The sequence below is a fragment of the Tursiops truncatus genome, chromosome 10, assembly GCF_011762595.2.
Source record: "Tursiops truncatus isolate mTurTru1 chromosome 10, mTurTru1.mat.Y, whole genome shotgun sequence".
NCBI lineage: Eukaryota > Metazoa > Chordata > Mammalia > Artiodactyla > Delphinidae > Tursiops > Tursiops truncatus.
In genome coordinates this window covers 43,507,477-43,534,562 of record NC_047043.1, presented here as the reverse complement: position 1 = coordinate 43,534,562, position 27,086 = coordinate 43,507,477, and the positions used below count along the sequence as shown (strand labels likewise).

At 41.3% G+C, this 27,086-nt stretch overlaps 1 protein-coding gene and 1 non-coding gene across 6 annotated transcripts in view; both read right to left on the bottom strand.

Annotated features, from left to right (window-relative positions):
• Positions 1-1,154: 1,154 nt before the first annotated feature.
• LOC101325731 (E3 SUMO-protein ligase ZNF451) overlaps positions 1,155-27,086 on the bottom strand; it is a 125,641-nt gene continuing 99,709 nt past the window's right edge. For 3 of the 5 annotated variants that reach the window (XM_073810898.1, XM_073810900.1, XM_073810901.1), the window contains 2 exons: positions 2,746-2,855; positions 1,155-1,294 (listed from right to left, as the gene is read on the bottom strand). In XM_073810898.1, coding sequence (XP_073666999.1) covers positions 2,791-2,855 — 65 coding nt within the window. In that variant the 3' untranslated portion in view covers positions 1,155-1,294; positions 2,746-2,790. Of the gene's footprint in view, positions 1,295-2,745; positions 2,856-13,927; positions 16,241-27,086 lie in introns of those variants that run through there. The other 2 variants (XR_012334528.1, XM_073810899.1) reach the window with 1 other exon arrangement.
• On the bottom strand, positions 25,072-25,178 carry LOC117314052 (U6 spliceosomal RNA). Its single transcript, XR_004528735.1, has one exon. It is a non-coding gene; the product is annotated as a U6 spliceosomal RNA (small nuclear RNA).

Sequence of the window (27,086 nt, the reverse complement as noted above, 5' to 3'; positions counted from 1 at the left end):
ATATACCCTTTGACCAAGTAAAACCGATTGCTGGGGATTTATACAAAGAAAATCAATCAAAAACAAACGAAAGAAGGAAAAAGCTCTACGTACACAAATATGTTGCAGTAATAAGCAACAAACTGGAAACAACCTAAATGTCCAGTAAGGGGAATGGGTAAATTGTACAACTACATGGAATAGAGGTTCTTAAGTTGAGAATTAAAAGCAGACTTTAAAAGAGTATTTAATTTTTAAAGGCAAGTTACAACATTATATTTCTGTAATGATTAAAAATTTAAAGAAATGATGCATTTGGAAAAAGATGAAGTGGATATACCATATACAGTTCAGAGTGGTAAAATTAGAGGTGAAGTTTCTCACATTTTATGTCATGTTTTCACATATTATCAAGAAGTACATTCATATTATGAGATGCATAAATGTTTAAGTTCAAAATAATTTGATATAGATGTCTAAAAAACCTGCTGAATGAAAGAGAAGACACAGGGAAGGTTCCCTTCCATAATTCAAAGCTCACTGCTTGGCTCACAGCAGATGCGTGGTCAGTGTGTGCCCGTGTGTCTTTGCAGACAAAGCCCAGGAGAGAACCATGATGCTTTTACCCCTAGCTGAGCTCTTATTTCCCCCACATACTAAGTGTTCATCCACAGAATAGTAAAAATATATATATATATAGGAGGTGCTAGATCCTAGTACAAGACAAAAATTCAATCTAAAAACTTTTAGAAAGGTAATCAAAATATTTCTAGTTTTAATCGTTATTCACAAACTAACAACACTGAACTAGTTATCTGTCTAACAAACAGAACTAGTTATCACTTAAGATAGTACGTTATCATTTTTATGTGATTATTTATAAGGGCTCTTAGGTTGGAACACTAGTTGAATCTGCTTTCAGTGTTTTGTAGCAGGGTTTTGGAAGCAGCCCCTTTAGAATGCTCCAGCAGCTTGATGGCCTTGTCAGAGTTTTCAATGTTCCTAAGCAGGGTCTCTAGTCTTCTCTTAATTTTCTTCTGATCCTCGAGAGCACAACCAATCACGATGGACTGGAACTTCTGATCCACCGGCCCCGCAGGCACCTCAGAGGAACATGCGCTGTACAGCGACATCAGGTGACTCTTGGCGTTTCCCAGATCATCCAGAAACTTACTGACCACCTCGTCAATGACCCTGGTGGCGTGCTTGAGGGACTCCTGCTGCTGGGGGTTCCTAATTGTTTCTACTGAAACTTCCACAGTCAGGGTTCGTCCCATCAGACGGTTTGCAGTCAGATTTAATTCTTCTCTTTCTCCTAATCATGAAAAGTTTGAAATATCAATCAATATGAGACATACACACATCTATGTCAAGAACACTAAGGTATTTTTGTGTGGCTGAATCTATCCTGTGAGCACCTATGAATTTCTTAAAGATACACGTTAAAACTACAGCAATAAGATTAATTTATAAAGAGTATCAGATTGGACGCCAGATGATTCTGCGGTTGTCACGTCTGCAGAAGCTGGGGCAGGTGTGCGTCTGTAACTGGGGCTTTGTGCTGGTTAGAGCAGGAGACTGGATGCCCTGGATCTACGTGAGGATGTGCATTAGAGGAGGGAGATAACTTTCCCTTTACCTTTCTGAGCTTTTGGCTGAGACCCTCCTGTAATAAGACAGATTAACAAGAAAAAAACCCAGAAGCTTATTGACATGTATACCTCATGTATATACATGGGAGATCCCCAGGGAAACGAGTAACCCCCTGAGATGGCCCAGCCTCCACCCAAAATACCCTCAGCTAGAGAAGGTGAGGACGGAGGAAGGCAAGTTCTGGAGGTTCCCAGAAAAGGCACGATAGACAAAGGTAAGGTTCTTATGTAGATTCAGTAGGTGCCTTCTCCACTGGTGAAGGTTTCTTGTAGTTTTGTCATCCTCCTCTTCCTGGTAGAAAGGGAGACACCCTTACAAATGATTTCCTTTACAAAATGTAAATATAAATTTCCCTTACAAAACAGTGACTTCTACTGTTTTCAGAGCTCCTCCTCCTGTGTCTGCAGTTTCTCAAAAATATCCAGTTCGGAATAATCCTTAGGCCAGAGAGGCATATTTTGGGGCCTCACATTCTGTGTGTGTATCAATACAATGCCCCGATTCTGGCTGAAAAAAGCCATGACACGAGAGGAAAAGCTGGCCTGAAAATGAGGCACTGACTTCATCCCCTCCAGACTAATTTAGGCCAGTAGTCTGAGTCTTGGCCAGTATGAAGAGGGTGCTGGGTTATCACTTCACTATTTAGATGGAAATCAGCAACCTGTCCTGCTCTGTAACCTCCTTCCCAATTCACTGCTCTATGGCCAGGACAGTGAAGAGACACACTAGATCTTGACCCCTCTGAGGATGTGTGACAGTGTGGGTCTGGGCCGGGATGCACACTTAACCGCACCAGCTGCTCGGCCCAGAGGCCGGTCCTGTGCGGCCCCAGGGGAGCCCGGTTAGGAGGAGCACCGCCCACTGGTGCAGAGCATCACAGGCCACCCGGCCCTCCTGTGGAACGGGCTTCAGTGGGTCCATAATCTGTTTTCCCTGCCTTTCTCCTCTTCCCCTCTATACGTTACACCTCCATTCATCTCCTTTTGTCTTCTCTGCTGCCGACCTTGTGCCCGTTTCCTCTGCTGTCACATCCTGCCCGGCTGTCTCTGCTGGGCTGGAGGAGCGGCTCTGCGGCACCCCCGCCGCCCCCCCGGCCCCGGGAGGGGCCCTCACCGTCGCTGATCTGCCGCATGTCCTGGCTGTTCTGGATGCTGTGGATCATCTCCAGGAGGACCTCCTTCTCCTGCTCCACAGCCGTGGCCGCTTCCCGAAGAGCCTCCACCCTGCGGAGTGCGGGGGACAGGACAGTTACTGGAGGGAAGCCGCATCTTCCTCATCTCTCCACTGCTCAGTCCAGCTCAGGTGTAACGACGATTAGGAACACTTCCCAAAAACTCCTTACTCCTTTCTATTTTTTATTCTGTAATTGTTTTCTTTTTAATCCACTTGCCCTGTGGCTCCCAGTTTCCTCTCCGCTCACAGGGCACTCATTCTATTTAGTGTTTATCGATTTGTATTCGTTTTTACCAAAAAAATCTGCACTCATGTACTTGTCTATTTTCAATTTATTTATATCTCACTGTTTCTTTCTTCACTCAGCAGCATACTTAGAATCACCAGGTTCCCGTGTCCCTCACCTGATCTGCCCTCCCTGGCCCAGCGGAGACACGCCCTGTCCCCCAGCTTCTGCTCACAACCCGTCCACAATTACCCTTCCCTTTATGGCCCTGATAAGAGGATCCATCCCAGCGTGGAACTGCTGAGACACAGGGTGTGTGGACTGTCATCTGACTCCACCCTGGATTGTTCTCCAGAATGGCCGGACCTCGAGTCCCTGTGTCCCGACAGCCCTACCAGCACTCAGCATCTCCCAACTTTCTAACCATCTGTTGCCAGGCTAACAAGTGATATGTCAGTACTTAATCTGCATTTCTTTCATTGCTAATAATTTTGGACATCTCTTTGTATCCTTGTGAGCTTGTTCACAACCTTTGCCTACTTTTTCTTTTTTAAACTGGGGTTACTCTCCTCTTGGTGATTTGGTGACAGACACTGTGACCATCTTCTCCCATCCCACCCTATATGATCTGTGTCTGGGAGGTCCTTCACTGAACAGAGAGCCTTATTTTGAAGTGAAAAGTAAAAAGATCCATCTTTTCTTGGTTTTGTTTTGCCTTAGCTCATACTGTGAAGTTTTGTTTCAGGGTCCTCCCATCCCTAGGTCAGGACATACTTTCCTACATCTCCTTCTATTAACTTGTTTCACTTTTCTCATACTTATGTCTTAATTCATCTAGAATCCACCTCTGTATATGGTTAGGTAAGGATTTAATCATTTTCCCCAACATTATGCACCCCAAATCCATCTTTCCCTCAATGATTTGTAGATTGTCTGCCTCTGAAATCTCTATTCCATCCAGTAGTATTTTGACTGTTCTTACACCAACACCCATTTCTTAAAAATAGCACCAGCTTTGTTTGTGATATGCCTTAGTATCTGGTAGACCAGTCCTCTAATCTTTTTTTTTTTTTTAATTTTTGACTGCGTTGGGTCTTCATTGCTGAGCGTGGGCTTTCTCTAGTTGTGGTGAGTGGGGGCTACTCTTCCTTGTGGTGCGCAGACTTCTCATTGCGGTGGCTTCTCGTTGCGGAGCACAGGCTGCAGGCGCGTGGGCTTCAGTAGTTGTGGCACATGGGCTCAGTAGTTGTGGCTCATGGGTTCTAGAGCGCAGGCTCAGTAGTTGTGGTGCACGGGCTTAGTTGCTCCGCGGCACATGGGATCTTCCCGTGCTAGGGCTCAAACCCGTGTTCCCTGCATTGGCAGGCAGATTCTTAACCACTGCACCACTAGGGAAGTCCCCAGTCCTCTAATCTTTAAAAATAACATAGCTATTTCGACTTTTATTCCTCCATAGACTCTAAAGTAAGTTTATTGGGTTTCTTAAAAAACTGGAATAAATTAGACACCTTTAGAACACTGTTAGTTCCTCTAAGGGTGTCTCCTTCATCCAGACCCTCCTCTCCGTTCTTTATTAGAGTTTTGAAGTATTCTTGATGGTAGTCTTACAGACTCTTTTAAGTGTTTTGAATATTTTGGATATTGTTACTGTTGTGAATAATATATTTACATATATACTACATTTTATAGTTGGCTATTGTTGATTAGAGAAATGCTGTTTTTGGTAGGTTCACGTCATAACTGGCAACCTTCATTTACACTTATTCATTTTTAATGGTTTTTTAATTTCTGTTAGTTCTTCTGGATTGATGATCATTTCATCTACAAAAAACGAAAATTCTCATCTCTTCCTTTTCAATCCTATCAGCTCCAATTTTTCTTTCTTAAATAGCACTGACTAAACTCCTCCTGTGCGATATTAAACAGTGGCGCTAAGAGACGGCATCTTTGTCTTTTCCCGAATTTAAAGAGAATGCTTCTGTAGGTTTTTGGTGTAAAGCCCTGATAACCCCGCAACTATACACACATGCACTTACTACACAGACACATGAACACAACCAGTGACTAAAGAACAAGGCTGTGAAATTATGAGAGCGAAAGAAAACAAAACAAAGTCCTGTGTGTTTAAAGTGCTGTTTCCAGGGCACTTTCTCGTTTTTTTTATTACACCACAACTAAATAAGTTGCCAAGTGTTGCAAAATAAATAGTGACAGGCCTACCTCCAGTACTCAGATGCTCTTGGAAACACGGATCACAAGGAGATCTAATCCCTTCTGTCTTCCTGGGCACGTGTTCTAGCATGTGTTCCTGCCCCATGAAGAGGCCCTCACCCCAACCACACACACGCCTTTTCCCCTACAGGCACCCACCTGTTATCCCCCAAAATAGCACCGACACACTGTACAGTCACAGGGTCTCGATTCTCAAGATACTAAATACATTGTTGGATTCTGTGTTTATAAGAGCCAGTAGAAGCAAAGAGCTCGTAAGAATCTTATTTGACAAATTTGGCTGGAAAACAATCAAAACCAATATTCTATAAAACAGTAAACACACAGCATCAGGCTGCCTTCCAGCCCCATTCATTATGTGCTTACACATTTCACATGAGCAGACTCTCAGGGCCCGGGACACATGAAAATGGGTCAGGTTGTCACTAACATGAAACATTTGTGCAAAAACACAAACGTGACTCTAGTATTTAAATGGCACAGATGAGTCATTTGATTGGTAAATGAGATGCTGCTGAAAGAAGAGATTAATTTTCCAGCACTCCTGAGTTTATATTCAAATGTAAGATGATAAAGAGAATTGTTACTCTAAAGAAGAATGCTCCATTTATGATAATAAGTTATACTAGTAAGTTCATGAAGTTGTTAACAAGAAAATCGTTTGAAAGGAGACACTCTAGAAAAAATATAATAAATCTGTCATATAAAGAAGATATTTTGTCATTAAATGAGACCAAATATAGAGGCAATTAGATGGAACTTTTTTTTTTTTTCCCCACAAGGCTAGAAATTGCCAGGGCATTTTCCCTGTGAAAAACAGATTTCATCTTTTATAGAACTTCTTATATATGATTTTATGTAAACCTTTTTCATTTCATAGCAAAGGTAAAATTTCATTCTTCAGGATGTAAAGATTCCCAGGGGTTTTTTGGCATCTTGGCCCTTTCATCTTCTGTCCCCCGCTTCCTGAACATTCTTTATCCCTGGCCCACGTCTACTGAGTGATCCTTTTTCAAAACCCAGTCCTTCTGGCAGGAACTGTTTCCTTAGCAGCTTCCTCCTTCCCCTCCCTTGAGGCCGTCAATACTATATCTGTCTAGTGTATGGACATCACATGCTTAGTTTTTTCTTTTAAAAAGCTGAACCTGCATCTCTACTTAGTTTGCTTAAGTCATATTTATCAGCTATTGGTCTCCTTAAATTCAATTCATATACACATCTTTTTGTCTACATTAGTTCTAGAAAACTGTTAGCCATTAAACCTTCAAATATTTCCCACCTGCCCTTCTATGATTTCTCCTGGAACTCTGTTCAGAGGCGTGTTGGACCAACTCACTTTATCCTTCACGTTAACACATCACTTGACAACACTCCTTGGCAGAGGGGGGCAGCTCTGGTTTTACCAGCAGATCCTGTAAGAGCTACATGTCCAAATTGGGAAAGAACTGATCCTCATGGCAAGGCTGGCCTGGGCTGCGCTCCTGGAAAACTCTCTGCATGAAATCACAACTAAGCTTTAACAGAGAGAACCTGTGCTCAGAATGTTCCCGCGAGGACAAATGTGGAGCGCACACATCCTCGGCTGGTCCCCGGGGCCCAGAGATCGAAGCCTGGGGACCAAGAGACAAGGTGCTGGGAGGTGGTCTCCCAGCCAGCCACCCCGGCCTGTGCTCTGTGCCACGTGCGGGGACTGCAAGGGCCTCAGTCCTGCCGCTCAAGCTAGAGCTGCTGCCACTTACCAGCTGAGTGACCTCGAGTAGTTACTTACATTCTCTTTGCCTCAATTTCCTCATTTACAAAACGGGGATCATGAAATGGTGTGACTGAATGAAGTAAAGCAGGTAAAGAGTTTAACACAGTGACTGACAGCACTGACTAAACAAGCTATGAGTTAATAGAGATGCAGTACCCGTGGATACGGATGGCCAACTCCGACACCATTTTATAGAAAAGATTTGAGCATCTGTGGCTTCTGGTACCCCACGGGCCCTGGAACCAATCCCTGCAGACACTGAGGGACCACTGCATGCAGTCCATGCCCAGAACTGGTGCCTTGAACGCTAGCTTCCTGGTCGTTATTACATGCTTCCATTATGAACTCAGGCTTGTAAATAACAAGAATTGTGCTTTCATCAAAAGGGGAAATGGCAAATGGACTTATTTCAAAGAAATTACTTCTAAAACAGGTTCTTAAAATCATAGTCCTGTTTCTTATTCAAAATTCTTGTATCAAAAGAATACTACAGAGGGCTTCCCTGGTGGCGCAGTGGTTGAGAGTCCGCCTGCCGATGCAGGGGACACGGGTTCGAGCCCTGGTCCGGGAAGATCCCACATGCCGTGGAGCGGCTGGGCCCGTGAGCCATGGCTGCTGAGGCTGCGCGTCCGGAGCCTGTGCTCTGCAACGGGAGAGGCCACAACAGTGAGAGGCCCGCGTACCGCAAAAAAAAAAAAAAAAACAATACTACAGGTACTTCCCTGGTGGCGCAGTGGTCTCCAATGCAGGAGACACGGGTTCGAGCCCTGGTTCGGGAAGATCCCACATGCCGCGGAACAATTAAGCCCGCGAGCCACAACTGTTGAGCCCGCGTGCCTAGAGCCTGTGCTCCGCAACTAGAGAAGCCACCGCAACAAGAAGCCCGCGCACAGCAACAAGACCCAACATGGAGAGGAGAGGGGAGGGGACGGGAGGAGAGGGGAGGGGAAGAAGAAAATACTACAAAGATCACTTATATTTTAGGCAAGGTTAAGATTTTGAAGGGCTCCCTAATCATCACCAAAATGATAAATTACATTCACTACTGAGACACTCTGGTGTAAAAAAGGGTCTATGCTTTAGTGTCAGGAGCTACTCATGAGCAGGATGGCCTCAGACTGGCCACTCAGTCCCTCTGGACTGGATTCGCTCGCTTCTAAAGGAGGGAACATATGTCCTCCTCCTGCCTCAGAGGGTTTTGGAAGGTTCACATGACAATGTCTACAAGAAGTGATCTTTTAAATTACAGGCTTTTATACAATATTAACTATGGTGCCATCTTGTCTTGTGGCTCCTGGGACGTTGGTGCAGTGAAACTGTCAGCTAAATGACCACATCCGCTCTTGCCCCATCCTTCATTCCTTGGCTGCCATGGAAGCCATGGTGACTGGCTGATGGCGGGGGAGGGAGCCACAATAGGATGAGTTTGGGGACATCTGTGAACAGCTAGTCTCCCAGTCCTGTCGTTCCCCTTGGCTGTTCTCCACACCCCACGTCCCAAGCATCTTCACCACCATCCAGAGCCTTCAGGGGCCGCTCAACACCCTGCACACAGCAGGTGTTCAATAGTCCCTGAGATCAGGGACTCAGGGACACCAATCTAAGTGGAATTTTCACCTTTCAGTAAAATCATATACTATTCCTACATTTTTGAAATATGACATACTTAACTCTAAGAAAATTCAGGCACAAAGTATTAAGCTCTACAGCCAGTCTTCCTGGGTTCCAGCTGTGTGACCTTGGACGAGTCATTTAACTTCTCAAGCCTCAATTTCCTGCCTGAAGAACAAAGGTGACGGTAATTTCCACAAAGGCATGGGGCCTGCAGAGTCAGCGCCCATTAACTAAATAACTGTTAATGGGTATCATTTATGAATTATGATCACTGTTAAATTAGTAACAATCATAAGCAAAGTGTTTAGAGCCACTGATGAATGGAAAAATCAGACACCATTTGGTCATGAAAACCGGGAGAGAAAGGCATCACCTTTTTAGGAGGAAGCAAAAAAGGAGGTGAGCCGGCGTCAAAAAAAGAAAGGCTAATGTCATGCTAACATATTAGAAACAAATGGAGTTTCTTTAATGATTTGTCAGATGCTGCCAAACACCTGAAAGCACTTTAAACACCATGGACATCAGTTCACAAGGCAGGTCATAAAGCAGTGAGCATAATTCTATTTTCAGTTTCATATGGAAAAAGTTCTGCCACAATTGAAAAAACTAGTACAGTGGGGAACAGTAAACACCAGCTTCTAGGTACAGCCTGTAATTTTCACCCTACTTAGTACCCTGCCATCCTCAATATGAAATTAAACTATTAGATAAGAACACATGAATGTTACATTTTCTTTTTAAACTTGATCTTATAGGCATGATTCTATCAACAGTTTCTTTTTTTTAAATTTTATTTATTTATTTATTTTTTTGGTTGTGTTGGGTCTTTGTTGCTGTGCACAGGCTTTCTCTAGTTGTGGCAAGTGGGGGCTACTCTTCATTACGGTGCATGGGCTTCTCATTGCGGTGGCTTCTCCTGTTGCAGAGCATGGGCTCTAGGTGCACAGGCTTCAGTAGTTGTGGCATACAGGATTAGCTGCTCCACGGCATGTGGGATCTTCCTGGACCAGGGCTCGAACCCATGTCCCCTGCATTGGCAGGCAGATTCTTAACCACTGCGCCACCAGGGAAGCCCGGCATCATTTTTTTTAAAAGGAAGAAACAAAGCTCACAAAAGTCTAAAATTACTAGAAAAGGCCCTAAAATGAATAATTAGACACATATTAATCTTCTTTAGCTCAAGGGTTAATTCAGCAAGTTATTATTTAATCACTTGCACACGGTAATCAGAATTCACTTTACATTAATGAAGCATTGGAATAATATTCAAAACCAGAGGCTTCCTTTTAAAGATGAGTACTTGACTGCTTCTGTACCTACCCTATGTGAGGCACCAAGTTTGAGGAAAGTGAATCAGCTTGAAGAAAGGAGGGGGCAGCATCCACCTGTTCCTTTAAGAAAACATCCTTTCCCTCTAACTAGGGGAGAGAGACCCCTGAAATGGTTAAGAACATGCCCTCAAAGTTCTAAAGACCGGAGGAGACGCTTGAGGCACTTGTTTCGCTGCTACATAAAAAGAAATCATAATCTTCCCAGGGACACTCAGGGGCTCTAGTTTTGTTCCATCTGGTTCAGCTAGTTCCATCTGCCTCATTCCAAGCAGGACCCCTCTATTACTCTCCATGAAATCATGGTGGTGGAGAACTTATTTTCTGAGAAGACATCGTTTCTTCCCATGATGATAATAATAATAAAGATGTATATAATAAATGACAATTTAAACATATATATTAATAAATCATTCACTTGGTTATTAATGTACTTTATTGGCAAACAGACCCCTTGTTTTGGTATATTAATCCAGGGAGATAAAGACATATATGCAATGCTTCTTAAAATTTTTGTCTTACGTACTCCCTTGCTCACCCAGAACCTGGCGAAAACTATGCGAAAAAAATTCCTTGTGGTTTCAGGGAGTTGTGGGCGCCTCAATATGATTTTCCTGTAACTACACTTGCACACAACTTACACAGTAACTTTAGTGACATAAACAGTTACAGGAAGTACATACAAGTTTTCATTCACTGTTAAAGGAAAAAAAGTATTTCCCAAATTTCTTAGAAATTATTTAGGAATTCCATACAAGCCAGCCACTACATTTGCCACTAAGGAGTGCCCGTGGTGCCCGGTTCTACAGGAATTGACAGCACAGCCTGGAAAGAATTCAGGAGAAGAGCAGGAATGAGGCACTCAGAGCTCTGGGAAAACCAGCAGAACAGGCACTCAGAGATTTTCAGGAAAAATCTTAGGAACACATTCCTGCATCTTCCCAAACTCAGAAAAACACTCAAACCATTAAGGGAGACATCTGCTCCTGGTCAGCAGTAACCTGCCACCCAAATGTGCGCCTCAGTGCGCGGGCCCTTCTCTAAAGTCACATTCCTGGGACCTCAGCGCCGGAACCGCCCCCCCCCCCAACTTCCCCCAATAGAACAACTCAGGCTCTCATCTTGCACGTGTTTATCGCAATGGGCACACTGATTACTTAGTAACACCGTCATTAGTTAAGAAGGGAAAACTGGCTCGTGTTCTCAGGCCAGCGACCAGCATTTGGAAGGTGTGACCGGCGACCTGGAGAAGGAGCCCCCCCCACCCCCACACACACACCCGGGCTGAAAGTAGCAGGGGATCAGATGGATTTTTATATTTTGCAAAGAGATCATTCACAACGGTGACCACTAAACTGCCGCCTGTCCTAGAAATACACTATGGGAAAAGACTGGGCCGGAAACACCTGGCCCCCACACGGAACGTTCCAGAAGCTCTGCGGACGGGCAGTGTCACAGCTCCCATGTCGAGTAACGTACCCGTAACTTTCCCTTCTCGGTTCTCACGCTTCCGGCGCTCGGGTCTGGAGCCGCGAAGGAGCGTGGCCGCCGGAGCGTGCGGGGCCGCTGACCCAGAACACGGCCGCTCCCGTGAGGGGACCCGCCGACCCAGCGCGGCCCTCCGCGGGGCCCGGGTCAGCCCAGCTCCCCTGCCAGCCGCTCCCCGCTGCCCGCGCGCTCCCTGCTCTCGGTCCCCGCGCGCCCTCCGCAGGCTCGGAGGGCCGGCCCGCGCACCTGAGCTCCAGCTGGTCCAGGCTCTCCAGCAGGCGGCTGGAGCGGTCGGCCATGGACGAGGAGCGGCAGAAGCGGCCCTCGTTGGCCTTGGCGCTGATCCTCGCCTGAGCCATCGGCGTCCGGCGGGCGGCCCGAGATCACTGCCTTCCCCGCGCTCCACCCGCCTCCTCTGACACGCCGCCCGCGAACCGGGGAACCGGGAAACGGGCGCGGGTGCACGAGAGCCGGCCGCTGCTCTGTCCGGCGCGGGCGGCCTCGAGGGCGGCGCGGCGGGGAGGCCTTTCTGGGCGCGGGGACGCGTCTCCGCCCCGAACACCGCCCGAGGCGGAGCCCGCGCCCCCGGCCCCGCCCCGCAGGGGCTCCAAGGGGAGCGGGCTTGGGCTGTGCTGGGGTGGAAAGGGCCCTTCATGCAACCGCGGCCGCGGCTCTGGGCACTTTCCCGAGATGAGAACAAGGAGCCTGGAGGCCACAACTGAAGCTGATAGATGTACGGAGCAAGCTGAACCTCTTTTTTTTACACCCGCTCTCATGAAGTCATTTTTAATGACTTTCTTTTGTATTAAAAAGTTACTGGTTGGGACTTCCCTGGTGGTCCAGTGGGTAAGACCGTGATCCCAGTGCAGGGGGCCCGGGTTTGACGCCTGGTGGGGTAACTAGATCCCCATGCATGCCGCAACTAAGAGTCTGCATGCTGCAAGAAAGATTCCCACCTGCCACAACTAAGACCGGGGGCGGCCAAAATAAATAAAATTAAGTACCAAAAGAAAAGATGATTAAGAAAGGAATTTTGGTAAAGCACCCACACATGTTTAAAAAAAGTTATTGGTTGGAATTTGAGTGAAATAATTATTATTTAAGGCCGTTTCACACCCCACTTATTTAAATCTCCAGTTATGAAAAGACGCAGTAGACCACTTGGTCAGACATTATAAAGGTCAGTGAGTGGAATGGGGCTGGGAATACAAAGATGTATCGACTTAAATACTTGCGCTTTGCTCCCATCTCATTATAGCTCTCTGCCTCTAAGGATGAGAATGTACAGGACACCTGAAATGGAGATAATAACAGTTTAAAGCTGCATCACAACCTTTAATCTGAGATCAAAGCCATTGAAATAATTGAACAGAGATGAGGCCTTTAAGGCTTGATCCCAATTCCTCTGAACTCTAAATACTAATAAACTGTTGCTGTAGATTATCTGACCTCATTAAATGTTTTGTCCTATCATGACACCTGGAATCTTTAGACATTTTGTGAATGGTCTGAAAGTCTATCACGTAGCTTTGGAAACGTGCTGGACTCTCTTTCTCTCACACCCTAGACCCAGTGGGCTCCCCCTTCAGAGAACACCCAGGCCTACTCCCACTTGCCTGTCCCCACTCCGCTACTCAGGTCTCGGCCAGCCTCACTTCTCTCCTGCATCACCGTGACACCCTCCTACCTGGTCTTCCTGCTTCTGCTCTCATGTCTATGCTTAGCACAGCAGCTACAGTCATCCTTCTAAATAAGGCGCACCACACCACTTCTCAGAAACCTTCAGCGGCCCCTCGTTTGTGAAATGGGTAAAAGCCAAGGTCTTCAGAAGAGGCCTCAGAGGACTCCATCTCCTGTTTCTCTCTGAGCTCATCCCGCTCACTCGCCTATGCTAGCCTTCTTGCTTTTCCATGGATGTATCAAGCTCACTTCCAGACTTTTCACCTCCACCTACAGCTCCTCCCCATACACATTTGCTTGGCTCACTCCCTGGCCTTCAGGTCTTTGTTCAAGTTTACCAGAAGGATCTTGACCTCCCTATTACAAATAGCAAGCACTCCTGCCCCGCCCCACCCCCATACTATCTTCCCCTTCCCTGTTTTCCTTCCCCTCTTGTCACCTCTCCCCCAGCTGTGCTCCAGAGAGGAGTGTAGGCTTTGTTTCGCTCACTGGTGTATCTCAAGTGCTTAGAACAGCCACGCTGACATACAGTAAGTACTCAATAAATACTTCGTGAGTGAATGAATAAATGAATTGTTTCAAAGAAATTTAAAAGAAAAAAATGATGGAAAAAAAAGTCTTTAAATTGAGGCCCAGCCGATTGAGTCTCCCAGCTGCACTTGCCCAAGGGTGTCCAGAGCAGTCCCTGTACCTTGTTCTTGGGAGAGGCCAGAGTGGAGGGCCAGGTCGTCAGGGGGACAAGGAGTAGGAGAAAGGGCTGGTCTGGTAGGATACCAAGCATCCAGAAAGAAAAAAAAAAGCTTCTTAACCGAGATATTTTTATTTAAGACAATCAATGATACCACCAACCAGATACTATCAGTACATTATCTACATATCCTTTTTAAAATAAACATATGTTATCCATCATTGCTTTGACAAAAGTTGTTATTCAGGTATAAAAATAAGGAATCACAATAAAAACTTTTTACAAGAAAAAAATCACAATAAAATAAAAAATGAAAACAAACAGGTAAGCATCACTGTCAATGTTAGAAACATTTACTCTTGATAATATTCCCCATAACTTTCTGTAACATCCAGACTACCTCTCCTCCTTGTGTCTAACTTAACTTCAACTTATGAAGTAATTTAAAAGTGATTTTTAATTGCTTATTAAGTAGAAATAGAATCAGTGACAATTATTAATTAAAACATTAAACAACCCAGTTACCTTATTTAAAGGATCATGATGAATTATCCCTTTCCTGTCATATGAAAAGCCTCAGTTACTCTTGACCATAGACACCACACAAGCGTCCTAGTAGAACACAGGCTGCATCCCACCTGTGTGTGGCACCTCCCCTACATCTACTGGACCACTCTTCTTTCTGGAACACTCTTTCTGCTCCTCACTACTGAGCAAGCTCCTGCAGATGTCTTTAAGGTCCGGCTCCATGACTACCACCCAAAGCCTTAACTACTCTAACAAGCAAATTAAAAATACAATGTGGTCACTTTGGAAAAATGACTAGTACATTCTCAAGCTATGATGTGTACTTAAAAAAAAATGCAAGCACGTAGGACAGAACTGACAGCTTAAGAAATAAAAACACAAATTGGTTTCCAATGTGGATTGAAAAGACTTTATAATAATAATAAAAAAACCCAGTAATACTATTTCACACTAAACTATCTAGTTACAGAGAAAGATCAAAGTTCTAGCCATGATATATTTTTTTTCTGTCTTAAAGAAAAATTTATATTTACAGAAAATTTTAAGTTTGGTAAGTAATTACTACTCGAAATTTTTAGGGATGACATTTCTGGGTCAAATAACTTGAAGCATATACACAAAGACTGTACGACAAACCCCTTCTTAGTCTCCTAATTAGGTAACGTTTTTTATTATTCACAATGTGGCCTCAACATTTAAAATTAAATATTTAATACCAACAGTAGGAAACTAACATTTTAATGAATAACTAAAATGAAGATACCTCCATATGAAATAAAAATTTTAAAGGGTTAAGGAAGATTACTCCTGAGTAGAACTTTCAACGTTATTTTCTGAAGAATACTATGTTTACACAAATATATATAAAAGAATTAATATTATTAAAAATATGCCTAATTCTATGCAAATATTTTTTACATCATTCCCTTTAAACAGTAGATAATACAAGTCACATAAAAGTCTAAGCAGGGGTTTCCCTGGTGGCGCAGTGGTTGAGAGTCCACCTGCCGATGCAGGGGACACGGGTTTGTGCCCCGGTTCGGGAAGATCCCACATGCCGCAGAGTGGCTGGGCCCGTGAGCCATGGCCGCTGAGCCTGCGCGTCCGGAGCCTGTGCTCCGCAACGGGAGAGGCCACAACAGTGAGGGGCCCGTGTACCGCAAAAAAAAAAAAAAAGTCTAAGCAGGTAAAAGGAATGGCAAAAGTTTCTTTTCACTATTTTCAAAGAAAATTTTTTTTTATTCCAGCAATATGCAGCTCTAATTAAAGCAGGGATATACACATGAGTGAAACCCACAAAGAACATTGCTGATAAAATTTTTCATCTCTTTCCATGATCAGTTTCCATTACTCTCTCCCAATAATCAAAGATCTCAAAGGTATTATATATTAGTGCCACATGAGCAGAATTTACAGAAAAAGTGAGCTATGACAGCTTTATTTATATTCATTTTCACTCCTAAAAAAATAAACTAGAATCATCTGTACTGTACAAATAAAATTAAAGAACCAATTCTATTTGGGAAACATATAAACAATAGTCAAGGGCTTTTCTAATTTTTAATTCTTGTAACCTAAATATATGAATTCAAAGTTAACTGGGAAACATGATACCTATATTAGAATTCATGATTTGTATTTGCATTACCATGTATTCTATTCCTCTATACATTTTTGCAAAATAGCACAAAAATACAAAGCAATATCAGATTTTGAACATATGAAAGCAAAAAAAAGTTTTCAAGTACATTTGTACTAGCAGATTTCTGATCTCCTTTAGAAAACAAACTCAAGAATTTATTATCCTGAGTCTCTTCAAGGCCACTTGATGCTGTGTGGTAATATCTTTAATTACATTTCCTCAAGACTTCTTCTAATCGCTTCTTCTAATTCCACATCTGCATTAAAAAACATAGAAGTTTGATATTTAGAGCAGAAAACTAATAAAGATGTGCTTTATGTAGGTCTCATCAACTACATCTGTATTTTCAGGAAGGAAAGGAAATACAAATTGGAGAAACTGAGGGTAACTTGGCAGTTTCTTCATCATAAAATATGACTATTTTGAAATATGAGAATCTGGATATAATCTCAAACTGAATTATAATATATCTGAGCTTAATTATGCTAAGAAACTTGTAAGTAATTTCCATTTAGGGACATAGAAACTCAACAAACTTCTGGAATCACTAACAGGTAATCACCAGACTCAACGTGGAAAATGAGTATGTATTTCCAAAAAGATTTGAGGTAATGCATATAAGACTTAAAGCAGAAATAGAAAGCCAAAACCATGAAATGGCAAAATCTCAAAGGCTATTAAAATTTTAGTTTTAAGCTTTCTAGTATCTAAGCAAAGAGTCAAACTCATGGCTATATAATGTCCTCTGAGAAGCATATACACATATGCACTCATTGAACAAATATTTACTGAATGCCCACTGTATACCAGGCACAGAATACAACCGTGAACAAGACTGACATTCTTGTGTTCACAGGTCTTTTTTTCCATTTCCCAAGAATGATGCTACTAAGGTCCAAGAGGGTGGAACTAGGTGTCCGTTTCTTGGCCTTCAGTAGCTTCTCACACCAGATTTATCTCATCCTGTCCAGTCCACGGTCTCCCAGAGCCTACTTGGTTCACAGACACTGGTAATTCTTCTAAGATACAGCCGCACCTTTCTCTGAGCTGGGGCACTAGTGTTATGTAGTTGGCAATTTAAAACACTACAAGCTACTCTACACTGCATTAAGTTAAAGCTAGATTCTGGGTCAGTGAGTTGCCCTAAGATGAATTCAAAGGGATGAAGAAATGCACAGAAAAGCCAAGATGCTCTTAGCAAAGCAGAAAAGGGTGACAAGATTTATTTTTATGAAAACTTATTACAAAGTTACAGTAATTAAGAGTGTGGGGGCTTCCCTGGTGGCGCAGTGGTTGAGAGTCCGCCGGCAGATGCAGGGGACACGGGTTCGTGCCCCGGTCTGGGAAGATCCCACATGCCGCGGAGCGGCTAGGCCTGTGAGCCATGGCCGCTGAGCCTGCGTGTCCGGAGCCTGTGCTCCGCAACGGAAGAGGCCACAACAGTGAGAGGCCCGCGTACCGCAAAAAAAAAAAAAAAAAAAAAAAAAAAAGTGTGGTACCAGTGTAAGAACAGATGAACACACCAAAGGAACAGCATAGACAACTCAGAAACAGACTCATGCATATATGGAAACTAGATTGATAACAAAGGTGGTGATGCAGAAAGGTGGGGAAAGATGATATTCTTAACAAATGGTCAACTAGTAGGCCATATGGAAAAAACCTTAAAATTTACCTCTACCTTATGGAATATACAAAAACACATTTCAGATTTACTGTATATTTAACTATATAATTGTGAAAGCCAAAACAACAAAGCTTCTAGAAGATAATACATGGGAATACCTTCATGACCTTAGTGTAGGTCATTAAATAGGATTAATAATCCTTATTAAATAGGATTCAAAAAACATTATGAAAAAGAATCGTACTTTGGAATGTATTAAAATTACTTTTCTCCACCAAAAGCACCATTAAGTGAGTAAAAAGACAAGACATTGAGTGAGAGAAAATATTTGCAATACATAGATCTTGCTTGTATCCAGAGAGAACTAAAAGATTTTCAACCCAGAAAAATCAATAAAAAGATCATCCAGGGCTTCCCTGGTGGCATAGTGGTTAAGAATCCGCCTGCCAATGCAGGGGACACGAATTCGAGCCTTGATCCGGGAAGATTCCACATGCCGCGGAATAACTAAGCCCATGCGCCACAACTACTGAGCCTGCGCTCTAGAGCCTGTGCTCAGCAACAAGAGAAGCCACCGCAATGAGAAGCCTGTGCACTGCAACAAAGACTAGCCCCCGCTCGCCACAACTAGAGAAAGCCTGCACACAGCAACGAAGACACAACACAGCCAAAAAATAAATAAATAAATAAATAAATTTAAAAAAAAAAAAAAGATCATCCAAAAGAAAACTGTCAAGAAATCTGGAAAGGCACTGGCAAAAGATGTGAGGATGGTCAATAAACATTACTCATCATAAAAATGTAAACTCAAACCACAAAGAAATGACCATCACTAGCTAAAATTAAAAAGACCAATAATTCAATGATTAGTGAAGATGTATCAGTAGATCAACGGGAACTCACATTCAGTACTGGAAGGAAATTGGAACAACCACTTTGGACAAAAACTTGGCATAACCTACTAAAGCTGAATGTCAGCAAGTCCCCGCCGCAGTATACATTCCCAGAAGTGTGGGAATTACTTGTAACAGCCAACCAAATGTCTATAAATAATACATGAGTTGTGATATATGTGTAAAATTATTATAGAGGTATTGAAAATGAACAAACCAAAGCTACATGCTAACAATCAGGTGAATCTGTAAAACAATGTTGACTGAAGGCATCCAGACCCAAAAGAATATAGACTATGCCTGTGCTGTCCAATATGATGGCCACTAAACTATATGTGGTTATTTGTATTTTAATTAATTAAAATTAAATGTGGGGGATGCTTCTAGGGTACTAGTTGTTATGAGTTGAATTGTGCCCCCCCCCGGCAAAAAAGGTATGTCCTTACCCCTGGTACCTATGAATGTGATCTAATTTGGAAATAGGGTCTTTGTGGGTGTAAACAAGTTAAGATGAGGTCGCTAGGGTGAGCCCTAATTCAATACGACTGGTGTCCTTATTGGAAGAAAATGCTATGTGAAGATAGACTCATAGGTAGAAGATGGCTCCATGATGATGGACGCAGAGATTAGAGGGATGGATGCATCTAAAAGCCAAGGAATGCCTACAACTGCCATTAACAACCAGAAGCTGTGTGTGGGACAACGACCCTACCAACAGCTTGACCTTAGATGTCTAAACTTTAGAACTGTCAGACAATTTCTTTTGTTTTAAGCCACCTAGTTTGTAGTACTTAGTTGAGGAGCCCTAGGAAATCAATACACTGGCAATATTCTGTTTTTCTTAACCTGAAAGATGGTCACCTGCTTTGTGAGATGTTTGTACAATTTCTGTGTGCATTACATACACATATACACACACAGAGAACTAAAATTCTGGAGAATACCAGCATATAAGTTGGGGGAAAGGATCAGAGTTGAAGTGTTCCAGAATCCTTTTACATTGCATAGAGATAGACAACATGTACCTGTACTTTAGTCTTTAAGTTATATATAAAAAATGTGGTAAAATGCCAAGGTGACCACAAAAAGAACAGAATCACGAATTTTGGGGCCAACCCATACATAGCTTATAAAACAATTTGAAGAAGCAAAAAGAGGAAGCTAAGAATGAAATAGCAAGAGTAAATACAAAAATATTAATATCTGCAATGAACTTATATGGATTAAACTTGCCAGTTAAAAGACTGGATAAAAACAAAACCAATTTCTAAATGGTTCCACTTCTAATAATAGTGAAGTAGCTTATATTGGATTAACTCTTCCATAGATAACAATTATAAAGTATTTTAAGGCACTGAAGAGCAACAAAAATCAGGTACAAACAGGACAAAAGTTGATCACTGAAAGAAGTGAATTTCATGGAGTTAAATTTGCAGCTTTATGGTTTTGTTTTGGTTTATTTTTTGCCTTAGAGCATGCCTCAATCCTTGTGAAACAAAATGGCAGAACTTCACCCAGAAAGTCAACCTCTTTGTGGCCTTGAGGAGTCAAAGACAGAGTCTGAGTTTGACAGAGAAGCTGGAAAGTGGAGTTGGCGGCAGGAGGGGGGGGGGACGGGGGAGGGGGGGGACGGGGGAAGGGTGGGTAGGACGAGAGAAAGAAGAGCTCCCAGCAGAAGTGAGAAAGTAACAGAAGAGGATCCTACAAATACTTGGTTGACTTCTGTGTGCTTACCCGGGAGAGGAGCCAAGATTCTCCGTGAAAAGCAACAGTTGGAAAGCTATAAGAAGCAGGCAATTGTAGCGTCGCCTACTGTGGAGGAGGCAGAGTTTGGAGTTTGAGTCTAGAACGTTAACTACCCACAAGGGGAAAAAAACAACTAATGTTCCTCAGGTAAAGTTAACAGAATTCAGAAAATCTATAACTTACATCCACAAACATCCAGTATACATCAAAAATCACTTGACTTGTGGGACTTCCCTGGTGGTGCAGTGGTTAAGACTCCGTGTTCCCAATGCAGGGCGCCCAGGTTTGAGCCCTGGTCCGGGAACTAGATCCCAAATGCATGCCGCAACTAAGGAGCCCGCCTGTGCAACTAAGACCTGACACGACCAATTAAATAAATAAATATTAAAAAAAAAAAAGAAAGAGAGCTTTCCCATGTATTAGCTTATTCAAAAAAAAAATCACTTGACTTGCAAAGAAACAAGAAATGTGACCCACAGTTCATGAGGAAGAGCAGTCAAAAGAAACTAACCCCCAAGATAATCAAGCCATTGGAATTAGCAGAAAAGGGATTTTAGAAAAGTTATAAATACTTTCAAGGATTTAAGGTTGAGTGGATAGGAAATCTCAACAGAGAACTGAAAACTGTTACAAAAAAAAAAAAAAACTAAGTGGAAATTCTAGAACTGAGAAATACAATATTTGAAATGGAAAATTTACTAGGGCAGCTTAATACTGGAGGTGTTATAAGGTTGAACAATAAACTTGAAGTTTGAACAATAGAAATGATCAAATATGAAGAACAGAGAGAAAAAAAACTAGAAGAAAATGAACAAACCTGTGGATAAATTTAAGCTAACATATGTATAACTGGAGTTCCAAAAGAAAAGAAGAGAGACAGAGAGTGGGGCAAAAAATTATGAAGAAATAATTGAGAGAACCTATAAACTTACAGATACAAGAAGCTAAGAAAACTCCAAGTAGGCTACAAAGACAACCACATCTAGGGGCATTATCAAAAACTGCTAAAATCAAGGACAAAGAGGAAATACTAAGGGCAACAAGAGAAAAAAAAATGATACTTTACATATTAGGGAACAATAATACAAATTATAGTCACTTGTCATGACAAACAATGGAGGCCACACGATAAGACAATGGAGTAACATCTTTAAAGTGCTGAAGGGAAAAAATACTGGTCAACCAGAATTCTAAAGCCAGAGAAAATATCCTTCAAAATTAAAGGGAAAATAAAGATATTTTTATATAGATGAAAACAGAATATTCAACACTAGCAAAACTGCATTGTATAAAATAGGAAGTTATTTAGGCTGAAGAAAAATGACATCAGATGGAAACTGTAATCTACTGGAAAGAATGAAGGTCATTTGAAATGGTGACTATGTGGGTAAATATAAAAGAATATATATTTCTTCTTCTCTTTCTTTAAAACTCACAGCCCTGTTTAAAGCAAAAAATAACATTTTCTTGTAGAATTTATAACAAAAGCAAATATATATATGTATTTTTTAGAGCAACCATAAAAATTAAAGAAAAGAGCTAAAACATCAAGTAGGTATATTAGAATAGTAAACATTAAATAAATATAATGGAGTAAAATATAGATATTATAATAATCCAAAAGAAGGCAAGAAAGGGGGAACTAAGAGGTAAAAGAGGGAACAAAAAGAAAATAAAATGGCAGAGAGGAATCCAACCATGTGAGAAATTACATTAGATGTTAAGGGACTAAACAACTATTAAAAAGTAGAGGCTGTTAGAGTAAATCAAAAAGTAAGATTGAACTTTACGGTGTCTATAAGAGATGTAGTTTCAAAATAAGGACATAAATAGATTGAAAGTAAAAGGATGGAAAAATATATACCGTGAAAAATTAAGCATAAGAAAGCTTGAGTAGCTATATTAATATCAGAAAAGAAGATTCCATGATAAAAGGTATTACCAGAGATAAAGAACATTTCATAATATCATAATGAAAAACAGGTCATTTCATTACGAAGACACATCAGAAATGTATATGCAACTAAAAACAGAACTTGAAAATACAAAAATATAAAATGAGGGAACTAAAGAGAAAAAATAAATCTACAATCATTGATGAAGAAGTTCACTGTTCCTACTGTAGTAACTGAGAGATCAACTAGATTAAAAAAAATCACAGTAGATCTGATATTATCAACCACCTTGACCTAATTGACATGTATAAAATACTTTACTTAGTAAACACAGAAAATACATTCTTTTCAAGTGCGTATGGAATGTTCATCAAGACAACCCACATGTTGGGCCATAAAAGTCTCAATAAATTTCAAAAGATTTAAATTTCACAGGGTATACTCTCTTACCACAACAAAATTAGATTAGGAATGAATAATAAGACATTCAAATATTTGGAAATTAAACAATATACTTCTAAAGAGCCAAGAGATCAAAGGAGAAAATATAAGGAAAATCAGAAAATATTTTAAACTGATAGCAAAAATACAATATGAAAAGGTGTGGAACACGGCAATAAGTAGAGAATTGACAAACTACAGTCTGTGGGCCAAATCCAGTCCACCAGCAATTTTTGTAAATAAAGTTTTATTGGATACATCCACACTCATTTATGTATTGTTTAGGGCTGTTTTCATGCTATAATAGCAGAGCTGAGTAATTGTAACAGACACCACAAAGCCTAAAATGTTTACTATCTGGTATTTTACAGGAAAAGCTTGTTCACCCTGGCTTAGAGGGAAATAAACACCTTTAAATGTTTACATTAGAAAACAAGAAAAAATTTAGGTCAACAATCTAAGTGTCACATTAAAAAGCTATAAAAGATGAGAAAATTAAACCCAAAGTAGAAGAAAGGAAATAATAAAGAGCAGAAATCAGTGAAATGGAAAGCAGACCAAAAAGAGAGAAATTACCAACTAAAAACAGTTCATTCCTTGAAAAGACTAAATAAACTGATAAACTTTTAGTTAGTGATCAAGAAAGAGAGAAAACAAAAATTAACAATATCAGGAAAAAATGAGAAGATATCACCAGAGATCCTACAGAAATAAAAAAATATGTAATAAAGGAATATTATTATGAACAACTTTACATTGGTACATTTGACAATCTAGGTAAAATGGACAAATTTCTTGAAAAACACTATTCTCGAACACTAACACAAGATTAAACAAAATCTACCTATAAATATATTAAAGAAAGTAATTATTTTAAAAATTATTTATTTATTTATTTAATATCTTTATTTGGAGTATAATTGCTTTACAATGTTGTTAGTTTCTGCTGTACAACAAAGTGAATCAGCTATACATATACATATATCCCCATATCCCCTCCCTCTTGAGCCTCCCTCCCACCCTCCCTATCCCACCTCTCTAGGTTGTCACAAAGCATCGAGCTGATCTCCCTGTGCTATGCAGCAGCTTCCCACTAGCCATCCATTTTACATTTGGTACTGTATATATGTCAATGCTACTCTCTCACTTCGTCCCAGCTTCCCCTTCCCACCCTGTGTCCTCAAGTCCATTCTTTATGTCTGTGTCTTTATTTCTGCCCCGCCACTAGGTTCATCAGTACTGTTTTTTTAGATTCCATATATGTGTCTTAGCATATGGTATGTTTTTCTCTTCCTGACTTACTTCACTCTGTATGACAGACTCTAGGTCCATCTACCTCATTACAAATAACTCAACTTTGTTCCTTTTAAGCGCTGAGTAATAGTGCATTGTGTATATGTGCCACATCTTCTTTATCCATTCATCTGTCAATGGACACTTAGGTTGCTTCCATGTCCTGGATACTGTAAATAGTACTGCAATGAACACTGTGGTACATGTATCTTTTTGAATTATGGTTTTCTCAGGGTATATGCCCAGTAGTGGGATTGCTGGGTCATATGGTAGTTCTACTTTTAGTTTTTTAAGGAAGCTCCATACTGTTCTCCATAGTGGCTGTATCCATTCACATTCCCACCAACAGTGCAGGAGGGTTCCCTTTTCTCCACACCTTCTCCAGCATTTGTTGTTTGTAGATTTTTTGAAGATGGCCATTCTGACCAGGGTGAGGCGACACCTCATTGCATTTTTAAAAAATAAATTTATTTATTTTATTTTGGCTGCATTGGGTCTTTGTTGCTGCATGCAGGCTTTCTCTAGTTGCAGCGAGCAGGGGTTACTCTTCGTAGCGGTGCACAGGCTTCTAATCGCGGTGGCTTCTCTTTTGTGGAGCACGGGCTCTAGGCGCACGGGCTTCAGTAGTTGTGGCTTGCAGGCTCTAGAGCGCAGGCTCAGTAGTTGTGGCACACAGGCTTAGTTGCTCTGCAGCATATGGGATCTTCCCAGACCAGGGCTCAAACCCATGTCCCCTGCATTGGGAGGCAGATTCTTAACCATTGCACCACCAGGGAAGTCCCTCATTGTGGTTTTAATTAGCATTTCTCTAATGATTAGTGGTGCTGAGCATCTTTTCATGTGTTTGTGGGCAATCTGTATGTCTTCTTTGAAGAAATGTCTATTTAGGTCTTCCGCCCATTTCTGGATTGGGATGTTTGATTTTTTGATATTGAGCTTCATGAGTTACTTGTATATTTTGGAGATTAATCCTTTGTTGGTTGCTTCGTTTGCAAATATTTTCTCCCATTCTGAGGGTTGTCTTTTCGTCTTGTTTATGGTTTCCTTTGCTGTGCAAAAGCTGTTAAGTTTCATTAGGTCTCATTTGTTTATTTTTTATTTTACTTCCATTACTCTAGGAGTTGGGTCAAAAAAGATCTTGCTGTGATTTATGTCATAGAGTGTTCTGCCTATGTCTTCCTCTAAGAGTTTTAAAAATATGGAATGCTTCACGAATTTGCATGTTACCCTTGCACAGGGGCCATGGTAATCTTCTCTGTATTGTTCCAATTTTAGTATATGTGCTGCCGAAGTGAGCACAGTAAATTTATTATTAAAAGACTCCCCAGAAAGAAAACTCCAGACCCAAATAGTTTTACCAGTGAATTCTCTGAAACATTTAAACATTTAAAGAAGAAATAAAATTGGTCTTAGAGTGAATATACAACAAAATGGCAGAGTAGGCAGCTCTAAACACAGAAATACTGAAACACAAGCAGAAACTGTCAGAAACGACTTTGTCAGAAGTCTGGAAAACATTCACAGCAACCAAGCAAACACTGAATCAAGAAAAAGGCAAATAAAAGCAGTAGGAAAGCCTCATGGTATTTTCACTTGCCCTCTCCTCACCACCTCCCCGTGCCTCCGCAGCAGCCTCAAAGATGGCAGCCCATACTCCTAGTGTGGGACCCTGGTCCCTGGTTCCAGGCAGAGCAGAGCAGAACTCACAAATTATTGTGTTTGTTCTAATCTGTCTGGGGGCTACCTGAAGGACTGAAACAAGGCATTCATCTCTATTTTACGAAGCTCAGAACCCACTCAGGGCAGAAAAGCAGGCTGCATTGCTCAGAAACACTGTAAGACAAATAAAAAGCCCACAGCCTGGGGTAAAAGATTATGGTTGAGACATACAATAGAACACTTAATATCTGAGAGGAAAAGCCATGAAGAGAATTTCCTTGGGAAATCAGGGCATTCAAAAGCACCTATGTGTACTGGGGAATTTAGGACCCAGGACACGATGCATGCTCAGAAAATACCTCAGAAGACACCAAGCCTTCACCACTGGCTGATCTGCAGGTTCAGTGCAAGCCTGGCTAAATGCTGAAGGGCCCTAGCACACAGCCAATCTGCAAAACCAGAGAGAGGTTGTTTTTTGTTTTGTTTTGTTTTGTTTTAGCTCCTGGTATTCAAGGAAATCTCTGTTAAAACACTAATTGAACAAAAGCTTAAAGGAACAGAGACTTCAATGACCAGATGTGACAAGGAATACAGTTATTGCAAAAATGGTTTGGAAAAGTAACTAAACAAATGGACAACCGCAGCCTTTGACAATCACGAACAGCAAACTCTGGGGAAGAGGTAGAATCTGATTTCCAGAGGTACTACATTATAATATTTGCACATCCAATTTTCAACAACAACAAAAACACAGATAATACAAAGAAACAGGAAAGTATGGCCCATTCAAAGTGAAAAAAATTGAGTTAAATTATCCCTGAGGACACCAAGACATTGAATTTACTAAACAAAGACTTTAAACCAACTGTCTTACACACGTCTAGGAGCTAGAGTAAACTATGGACAAGGAAGTAAAGGAAACCAGTAAAACAATGTATGAATAAAATGAGAATATCATAAAGAGATTGGAATTATGAAAGGCCACCAAATAGAAATTCTGGAGCTGTAAAGTACAACTAAAATGAAAAATTCATTACAGGAGTTTAACAAAATTAAGCTGACAGAAAAAAGAATCAGCAAATTAAATGTCCCAGATTTGATGAAAGATATAAATCTACACATCCAAGAAGCCCAACAAACTCCAAACAGGAGAAACTCAAAGAGATCCACACTGAGACAAATTATAGTCAAATTGTCAAAAGCCAAAATCAACAGAAACAGCAAGAGAGAAACAACTCATCACATGTAAAATTTTTAATAACACTAATAGCTTATTTCTCATCAGAAATCATGGAGACCAGAAGGCAGTGAGATATATTTAAAGTGCTGAAAGGGAAAACAAAACCAAAACTGTCAAGCAAGAATTCTATATCCAGAAAGAATGGAGAAGAAATCAAGACAAAGCTAAAGGAGTTTGTTACTAGCAGATCTGCCCTGCAAGAAATGCTAAGGGAATCCTTCAAGTTGAACTGAAAGGACATTAGACAGTGACTCAAATCTATATGAAGAAATAAAGAACATTTATGGCAAATATGTCCTTGTTTTTCT